Genomic DNA, 9800 nt, shown 5'->3' on the forward strand with positions numbered 1-9800 from the left:
CACTTTACTGCTCATCGTCGAGGAGGATTTTCATCCAACTCATTTCATCCATTATAGTTGGGTTAATTCTTCAAAACTTTATTTCCTAGTTTGCATTGTAGTTGGAAATAGCCCAAAAAAATGGGCTTTCCATTGGGCTGCAATATGACACTACTTTCATGTCTAAGTGGACTGTATAATAGTAATAAGTTAAACATTGTTCTTTGGGATTTTTTCATTCCTGTACAATATTTGAAGCATTGTTCTTTGGGTTGGGCCCTTGGATCTAGAATTTATGTCTAGGCCGGGATATCTTAGTTATTCAAGTGCATAGATAGCCATTCTCATGGATGTTATTTAGAGATTATCCAGTACTTATTTTGTCTCGAAATTTTAAACTAAAAATCATAACTTAAGGACAACTCTGGACATTTTTGTCCTGAAAAAATGAAATTCAGGATGCACTCGTTAATTCCTAAATAGTAGCCCTTTAGAGTGGTTACTCGATCTCATTTCTACTGTTTTTCTTCTTTCTTTTTTTCTATCCTAGTTGATATACTGCGCTTCCACAAACAAATTTGAAAAATGTAAAATTACGTTGATTTGTATGTTTTGAAGTTACGTTTATAATTCGCAATATACACTTTGTACAAAATAATTTTTCTGTTATATGTTTAGTTCTACATTCTCAAATAATTGAAGATCTTATGTTTTTTTTTCCTACCATTCTCTGACCCTTAAAGGTAAAAAATAAAGTTATAATTTTTCATCAAGGTCAAGCAATCAAAGTTGTCAAATTGAATAAATCGAAATCGCAAAGAAAAAAATCAATCAACACTAAATTTAATTAGAATTAATACAAGTATAGTATTTTAAAAAATTCCAATACCGAAAATAATGAACATTAATATGTTGGACACAAAAATTAGCTGTTGTGTAATTCGACTAAACACACTAAACTTTTTATAAATTTAAATGTGGCAAAAAGAAAAAAGAAAAAAAAAAAGGAAAAGAAAACGGGTGTAGGAAGAGAGAAAATGGAACGGGTGTAGCAGATTATGCTGATGAGCTAAACTATAAACATCATCTTTCACTTTCACTCTTCCTCTTGTGCCATCACTCTCCCTCTTCCTTCGAGGGTTTCTTTTCTTTTCTTTTTTTCTTTTTCTTTTTCTTTTTTCCATTTCCTTTTTTTTCCCTAAATAAAAAATCTCTATTATATATCGCTGTTTCTTCTCAAAGAAGATGATGCAGCAGAGGCTGAAGCAGCAGCAGCAACAAGCATTGATGCAGCAGCAATCCCTTTATCATCCCGGTCTTCTTGCTCCTCCTCAGGTCTTTTTTTAATTTCCTTTTTCTTAATTTTTATTTACTCCTTTTATTCATTTCAACAAGTTTGTGTCTTTATTAGGTTTTGACTTGAACATGCTATTTGGGTTTCATACAAGCTCCAAATTTTAGTAAAACTGGATTTTTTTTTTTTTTTTTTTTTTTTTTGTATTTCTTGATTGTGGTTTTGTTCGATTTTTTATTTTATTTTATGTATTTTGTCGTTTTTGCTTGTTTGTTTCTTTCTATTTTAGATACCCATGTGGAATGTTATGCCTTTATGTCAGTTTTTCTACATCAATGATTAGAACAAACTGAAGTCACTGTGGTTGAGGTTGCAGTGTATTGTGTTTGGCCAGATAGTGTTTCTATCGAAAGGCGATTAGTTGAAATTACTGGAATTGAGTTCAGTTAGTATTAGAAATTTCAATTGGGAGTTGGTATGTAACTTAATCTCTAAGCCTTTGGCTTACACTAATATTCATTTCCCATTAGTGATGTTTTGCTTTTCGAAATATATGCAGTCATTTTATAGTTTCGATATAGATTGAAATTCGAGGACAAGGTATGACCAATGGTGATGTGATTTCAGTAAAATTCCAAGTTATTGAAACAAAAATTTCACAACATTGGGGAAGGAGGAGGTGAAGGGGATGTGCACTTGGGGGGCATGGCCGTCACATATCCTCCATTCATCCACCTTTGTAGCTTCTAGGGATAAAAAGTTTTTGTGTATTTTCACGATGCATGACATACTCCTTCTATGTTGAGTTCAACACTTCAACTAGTGTTGATATAATTTTATATGAGGACTAAGGAAAACTTAGGGGTCCTTTCTTTTTTCTTTTCTATTTTTATTAACTTTTTCTAGTATTTCTTTACAGATAGAGCCTATCTTGAGTGGAAATCTGCCTCCTGGATTTGATTCAAGTACTTGCCGCAGTGTGTGAGTGCCTCATGCACATTTTTCTTTTGATTTGACAAACAATTTTCTTTTTAAATTGTCGCCTTTTGCTTGAAAAGTGATATGAGGGTTTCCAGTGTGTAGGGGTCTAGGGGAGGAGTATCATTTCTACATTTAGTTTTTGCACGTAGAAGTTTGTGTAAGAATGTGAGATTGATTCTGAACTTACATTTCATTAACTTATCAGTAGAGATTTGCAACATAGAACTAGCACTTCAAGGCTCGAGTCCAATATATGGAGTTCTAAAGCTGTTTGGGGGCAGTGGTCAGCTGTTTCCGGTATATGTTCAGTCATGTTGGAATAAAATGTATCTGCTTTTTGAGAAAATATAAAATGCCTTTTGAATATCTACCCTTTTCTGTAATTTTATCTTGGTACAAATGCTCGTGTGGTTATATACTTTACCTTTATGTGCTTTTGTATTACTTGTTCGCTGCACGTTTAGCTGCATGAAACTGTGCTTGATCAAGCACTGGTCTATATACTTAAAGAGGACATAATATTCTCAATAATCATCGATAACCCTTTTGGTTTATAATGTTATCCAAAATAGGTACGTTGGAAACATCCACCCGCAAGTCACGGAACCACTTCTTCAAGAGGTCTTCTCAAGCACTGGGCCCCTTGAGGGATGCAAGCTCATAAAAAAGGAGAAGGTCTGATCTCGTTAGTGTTGTTCATGTTTAACATTTTCTTACCAGACAAGTCTTGAAAGTTAGTTGGAACATGCTTATCTGACGATGGTAACAAATTTTTTCTGTGCAAAAAAAAAAAAAACGCATGCTTATTTTACGATGATTGATTGCTGTCCTAGTTCTGAATGCGGTAACATGTTAAGGCTTTAATGAATTTGGAGTGTAGTCACCTTGGAGCAAATGAAAATGTGAATTGGAATGGGAATTTTTCTCTTGAGTTTTCTTTTGGGGGAATCGTTTCAGGTGGAGGTGGTTATGCCTAACGATTCTGTGTTCAGTGCTTTCACATGTGTTTTGTTAGGACTTAGGGCATAGGCTCATCTCGAGGGCGAGGCATATGCATATTGCCTATTACTCAATGGAGGAAGGTGTTAATCTGATGAGGTGTACGCCCTAGTTGTTGAGACACGACTTTGGCTGCATTTCACCAGGGCGTTCACCTCACTAGTGCTTGTTTGTGCTTCTGGGGAGGGAGGGAGGAAGGGAGATGGATAGTGGTGGTTGAAGTGGTTTCTCTTTATGGTTTTTCATATAGGTGGTGTTCATGGTTTCTTTTGCTACTTTTCATATAAGCAGTGTTCTCTCTCTTCCCATTAGTGACCCCCCCCCCCCCCCCCCAAAAAAAATAAAAAATCAGCCATTAACTGTTGAAAAGAAACATTGTGATCTTTTTTTTTCTTTCACCAAAAAAAAAATTGTTGATAAGAAACAAAAAAAGAGTTGCAATCATCTATTTCCAATTTCTTCGCTCTTCTGTCATTGCGTTATTTTTGTTGTTTCTTCCTTTATTCTTTTCTTCAACTTTATGCATATATTTGTTGTTTGAAATGAATAAGGGGAGCCTCCTTGATAGACATTTGCTTTACATCTCAATGCCTCGATCTAACCTCGGAGCACCTCGACTTTGCCTTTAGCCTTTAAAAACATGGGCCTTGTTCTCTTTAACTCATAAATCTTGATAAAGCCTTCATGAATTCAGAGTGTAGGCATGATCTGTTTTTTTCTGCACTATTTATAACGTTGGAACAAGTCAAAACTGTGAATCTTCAAAATTGATGTTGTTGAGCTTTTGTAGATTGAAATATATCAAGGTAGTAAATGCATAGTGATTCCCACGTATGTTCTTAGCTCATTAACTTGTTAAGGCCTTCCTGACCTTGGAGTTTATTGTGATTGTGACATTGGAGCAATTTTACAATGTGTTGAGGATCTAGAATTTATGAATCCCTCTTGAACTTTGTAAACGGAAGCATTTCACACTGAAGGTAGTCTTGCACAAGATAGTCTTAACATTCTGTCACTCCATGATTTCTACAAGTTGGACTACACTTGTAGAGCCTGAGAAAGGAAGTCAGGAAATGGAAGGGTTGGTGACCGACCAAATGTTTGAATTCTCCATTGTCTTGTATACTGCAATATTGAAATTAGGTCTATAAAATATTGTCTTCACAGATATAGTCCTGAATTTTTGTATACTTTCTATGATGATGTATTTGTGTGAGTTTGTAGTTCATCTCAAGTCACATATATTGTTTGAGATTTCTTGATATGACACTGATAGATGGTGATTCTTATGCAATGCAGTCATCCTATGGTTTTGTGGATTACTTTGATCGCCGATCAGCAGCCCTTGCTATTGTGACTCTTAATGGAAGGCACTTGTAAGTAGATTTTCGCGATGTTCTGCTTTAAGAGTTCACTATTTTCTCTGTGGTAGGCCTTACTGGTAAAATGCAGGTTTGGGCAGCCTATAAAAGTTAACTGGGCATACACTAGTGCTCAGAGAGAGGACACCTCAAGTATGTATATTGGATATCTATAGTTTCTATCTTCTTGTTAGTTTACCATTACTTTGTTGAAAACTCAGTACTGTCTTGTCTGGCTTACAGATCACTTTAACATTTTTGTGGGTGATCTCAGTCCAGAGGTTACAGATTCCACACTGTATGCATGCTTTTCAGTCTACCCTAGCTGCTCGTAAGTTCTATCCTTGTAGTCATGTAAACCCTGACTTTGATTTTCAAAAATAATTATGTACTCAGATATGATACTCAAGTTTTTTCTTGCAGTGATGCAAGAGTTATGTGGGATCAAAAAACAGGTCGTTCAAGGGGGTTTGGATTTGTTTCCTTTCGTAATCAGCAGGTACGAAGATGGCTTTGCTCAATGATATTTTGCTTCTTATCTTGTGCATTCCACCCGATAACCCCCCCCCCCCCCCCCCCCAAAAAAAAAAAAAAAACGGTAAAAAGGTGCATGCCCTGTGCATTTTTGTAATCATGTACTCAATCTTTTTTTTTTTTTGGAATGCTTTGGCAGGAAGCCCAAAGTGCAATAAATGACTTGAATGGTAAGAATAAGCTCTCTACTTTTTGATCATTCTCTCATTTTCCATGGTTTTGTATACTGTCTCTAAAATTGCAAATTAAGAAGTTCGTTTTGGATAGAGCTCTTTACCCACCAGTCTACTATTGGGGAAAGTTCTGGTTGCTTACCTGTTCGCCTTCTTGTTCTACTTGGGATTCTATAGCATAGGACAAATTAATATTATTTTCGTTTTTTCTTTTATGGATAGCTCATTACTACATGTTCTTTCACTACTCTATGTTGGTCTTTCACTTGCAGAACAAACAGATCTTTGTACCTCCTCTAGTCTTCATCCAATCTGGTTTCGTTAGGTTCTCTTGCTTTCTGTAGGTCAATTTTTTCTTATTTTCGCACTCAATACACTTAACAGAATGGTGTGTACCAGCCAATTATACAACCTTAATGTTTTAGAAAAACAAGATTTGGCACTTTTTCTCCTCCTAGATATCATTCACATGGATGATAAGTTGGTTTCATGCCATGTTGCTGCATCATTTGTTGGGTTTTTTCTCCTAGATTAGTAGGTTCTATCGAAGATGAGTAGATCACCCTGGTTTTCTATTTCATCTTTTTGGTTCAAAATAAAGGGAAGTGGCTTGGAAGCAGACAAATCCGCTGCAACTGGGCAGCAAAAGGTGCTGGAGGAATTGATGACCAGCAGAGTTCAGAAGCCAAAAGTGTCGTTGAATTGACAAGTGGAACATCAGGTTTATTTTGTTGAATTTTTATGGTTGCTTCCATTTTCTGCTTGTTGAAACAATACTGTACTTTCAGCTGTAGTATATCAAATCAGTTTCAACGGTCGTGTGTAATTCTTGCATAATCCAAGCACATTCAAATTCAGTGGCTATCATCTCTTATTCTTTTAACAAAGTGATGTGGATTTTGTAACTGACATGAAGTGCTTACGAGAGCTTTCAGTTGCCTTGCTTTTACCGAATTAATTTACACGATGAAGAATCTTGACGCCGTTTAATATTTTTGTCTAGATGATGGTCATGAAAAGGCCAATGAAGATGCTCCAGAAAATAATCCCCAGTATACAACTGTTTATGTAGGCAACCTTTCTCCTGAAGTGAGTATTAGTAAAACGTCATTACTCCTTTCTTCGTTACTTATGGATTTGCTACTAGGGATGTAAGAGATTAACCTTCCCTGCTTGAATAAAGTAGAGGAATAGCATACAGTGGGAGTAAGAAGGAGGGAAAAGGGTCAAAAATGCCCCCGAACTATTGAAAAAGGTTTAAAAATACCCTCCATTCACCTATTGGGCTAAAAATACCCCACCATCCACCTTTTTGGTTCACTTATGCCCTTTGACCGTTAGGTCAATGCTGAATTAAAAGTAATAATTATTTAAATTCCACGTGGCAACTTCTTAGTGGTCAAAATTAAAACATCTAACACATTAGAAAGACCCACCCATATCTACCAGTTTTTCGTACTAATCCGCTTCAAATACTAACCCGACCCAAACAAAAAGTTCAACTAAAAAAAAGAGGCCCCAAAATCTACCAAAACCGTGAGATAGAAAGTTATATGATTCCAAAATCTACAAAGTATATCACTACCAACTCGTCGCTACATCAAGTGAGCTCCAAGAAGATTGATATTTTTAGCCAAGTGTTCCAAAAAGGTTAAAATCCAGTTCCTCAATGCTTGGAAATGCAGAATATCCGGAAGCGTCTACTTGGGAACTTACTCATATAAGCTCTTTACTAGCACCGCGTCGTTAGGAAGAACAAACTGGTAATGCTGTCACGCGGGGCGTCTTTTTTTTATTTTGAACTTTTTATTCGGGTCAGGTTAGTGTTGGGGCGGGTTAGTCCGAAAAACGGGTAGATATGGGTGGGTCTTTCTAATAGGTTAGATGTTTTAATTTCGACCAATAAGAAGTTGACATGTGGAATTTAAATAATTATTTTTAAAATTCAGCATTGACCTAATGGTCAAAGGGTATAAGTGAACCAAAAAGGTAGATGGAGGGGTAGTTTTAGCCCATAGGTGGATGAAGGGTATTTTTAGACCTTTTTCAATAGTTCAGGGGCATTTTTGACCCTTCTCCGTTTATTATAATTGCATTTAGATAATGGAGTTGTGTACGAGGTTCTGATATCCATGTGTGTTTCAGGTTACTTCAGTTGACCTCCATCGTCATTTTCATGCACTTGGAGCTGGTGTTATTGAAGATGTCCGTATTCAACGAGACAAAGGGTTTGGTTTTATAAGATACAGCACCCATGCTGAAGCTGCTCGAGCAATTCAGTTGGGAAATGCTCAATTCCTTTTTGGTAAACCTATTAAGGTACTGTCAGAAAACGAGAATTTTGGTTGTTTTGGCTGTATAGGTATCCCTAGACTTCTTGATGACAAAAAGAATTGATATAGACCAAATAATCAAATGAAAGTTATTGGACCAGAACCAGTTTCCGTTCTCTCTTTCCTCTGGCTTATCCAGTCGTAACGTCGTTAGGCCTGATTGGAGGCCAATATGTATAGCGACTACTTAAAGCACTTCTTTATTTCTTTTGCAAGTTAAAAAAATAAAATAAAAAGAAGGATGCCACATTTCTTACAGTTTTTATGCACCAAAGCAAGGGTAGGTATAAATTTCTTGAGCACCTTGTGTGATCCTATTCCGTTGTAGAAAGTGAGTTTCAATGATTCTTCAGGTGGTGGTGTCCTTTAAAAAGAAAAATAACCATAAGGTTTGGCATTTGGGAGTAGTTGGGTGTGTAATATCCTTTTCTTAGGGTCGGATGGGCTTGGCCAAAGTTAGTTGTATTCTATAACTAGTAGATATTCCCATTGCCTGATCTGGAAGATGGTGGTTTGATGTGCGAACTCTTCTATCAGCAGCTAAAGGCCTAGTGTATGTATAAACATGTTTAATAGAAAGAGGAAGAGAGAGGTCTTAAAGAGGATATAGTAACTGCTGTACAGGGAAACTGCCTATGTTAGTACTGGTGATATTATGTTGAAGATGAAAGTTGAAACTTTGGGACAAGGATTTGAGTCGGTCATTACGTAACTTCGTCAATACAAAAGACAACGTGAAAGAAACGATAGCTTACTGTGTGACACAATTGGCCCTTGTTTTTTTTGAATGGTTTTTAAAGCAGTTGTCCTCAAATATCATTAGTTGATACAGTGTTTTATGAAATTTAAATCTAGTGAAACTGAATCTTGTGCTGAGTTTGGCAATTTTCTGTTTCCTTTTACAGTGCTCGTGGGGAAGTAAGCCTACTCCACCAGGAACAAGTTCTACCCCTCTTCCTCCTCCAGCTATGGCACATGTCCCTGGTTTTTCAGCAACCGATCTTGTTGCCTATGAGCGGCAGCTTGCCTTGGCTAGAATGGGCGGTTCACAAGCACTCATGCATTCCCAGGCTCTTATGCATTCTCAAGGTCAGCGAATTGGTGCTGCTAGTCAAGCAATTTACGATGGTGGTTATGCAAGCATTGCTACAACTCAACCACCAATGTACTACTAGTGAATTCGATGATTGCAATCGCTAAAACACTTGCTGGTGCTCTGCTGGTTTTTGTTTAGTAGGATGGTTTTTGTTTCGTCGTTAGTTTGTTGTGTCCCAAGCATGTATGAATATGTAACTTGTTTTTCGTCTGGGAATAGCAAACTGAGTAGCTAATTCAATGGCAGTTCATTGGATTAGCAACTTTTTCTTTTTTCCCTTTTTCGAAGGAGATCTAGGAGGTGTTATGAGCCCTGTGAATCATGTTGAATATATATATATTTTGCTTTTTCCCCTTTATTTCCTAAATGGTATTGTGAAATCAATCTGAATCTTGCATATTTTATATGCCCAATCATGTCCAAATTCCAAAATGAGGAGTTGTACGCTATAGAAATCAAATGAGAGATTGGTTTTATGGCACATTATAAATGTTTTTTTTTTTGTTATGTGGAGTTTTTCACCAGAGATCACCTTAGGCAAATCTTACATCGACAAAATATCGGAAGAGATGCTGGATATATAAATAAATAGGCCTTAGACCCTAATGACACCATAGGTAAATCCCTCATCGACAAAACACGGGAGAGATGCTGGGTATATAAATAAATACGCCTTAGACCTTAAAGGAGGTGTATCTGACACCTTAGGCAAATCCCATATCGACAAAATACGGGAGAGATAATGGGTATATAAGTAAACAGGCCTTCGACCCTAATGACGCGTTTTAAAATTGTGTGGGTCTAGGCCTAAAGCAGACAATATTGCTAATGTGTTGGGCTATTACAAGAAATCAAATGAGAGATTGGTTTTATGGTAAAAATTCCATGGGGCACCCTACTTGGTCGTCTCCTTTTAACTTATACCCGTTTTGTTTTTCCGTTTGCATCTGTACCTATTTTTTTGTTAAAAGCATTTTAAAATGACGATTTTGCCCTTCAGGACTATTGACAAAACTGTAGACTGCAGGACAAAACTTCAGAATGTTTTGG

At 36.6% G+C, this 9800-nt stretch overlaps 1 protein-coding gene across 1 annotated transcript; it reads left to right on the top strand.

Annotated features, from left to right (window-relative positions):
• Nucleotides 1–1061: 1061 nt before the first annotated feature.
• Nucleotides 1062–9117, top strand: LOC109213086 (oligouridylate-binding protein 1-like). The gene is made up of 12 exons (XM_019376841.1): nt 1062–1314; nt 2193–2254; nt 2827–2929; nt 4553–4629; nt 4706–4767; nt 4858–4945; nt 5038–5113; nt 5288–5318; nt 5923–6042; nt 6325–6410; nt 7467–7640; nt 8560–9117. Exons 1-12 carry the CDS (start codon nt 1225–1227, stop codon nt 8827–8829), a joined length of 1239 nt encoding a protein of 412 aa, XP_019232386.1. The 5' UTR covers nt 1062–1224; the 3' UTR covers nt 8830–9117.
• Nucleotides 9118–9800: the final 683 nt, after the last annotated feature.

This window comes from Nicotiana attenuata, unplaced genomic scaffold (genome assembly GCF_001879085.1).
Source record: "Nicotiana attenuata strain UT unplaced genomic scaffold, NIATTr2, whole genome shotgun sequence".
NCBI classification, from domain to species: domain Eukaryota; kingdom Viridiplantae; phylum Streptophyta; class Magnoliopsida; order Solanales; family Solanaceae; genus Nicotiana; species Nicotiana attenuata.

Bases quoted from the DNA above. Each gene is read 5' to 3' on its own strand.
- LOC109213086 (XM_019376841.1), top strand. From the start codon at position 1,225: ATGATGCAGCAGAGGCTGAAGCAGCAGCAGCAACAAGCATTGATGCAG. The intron at 4,630-4,705 runs GTAAGTAGATTT...GGTAAAATGCAG, and splicing joins ACTCTTAATGGAAGGCACTT to GTTTGGGCAGCCTATAAAAG. The intron at 6,411-7,466 runs GTGAGTATTAGT...TGTGTGTTTCAG, and splicing joins TAGGCAACCTTTCTCCTGAA to GTTACTTCAGTTGACCTCCA.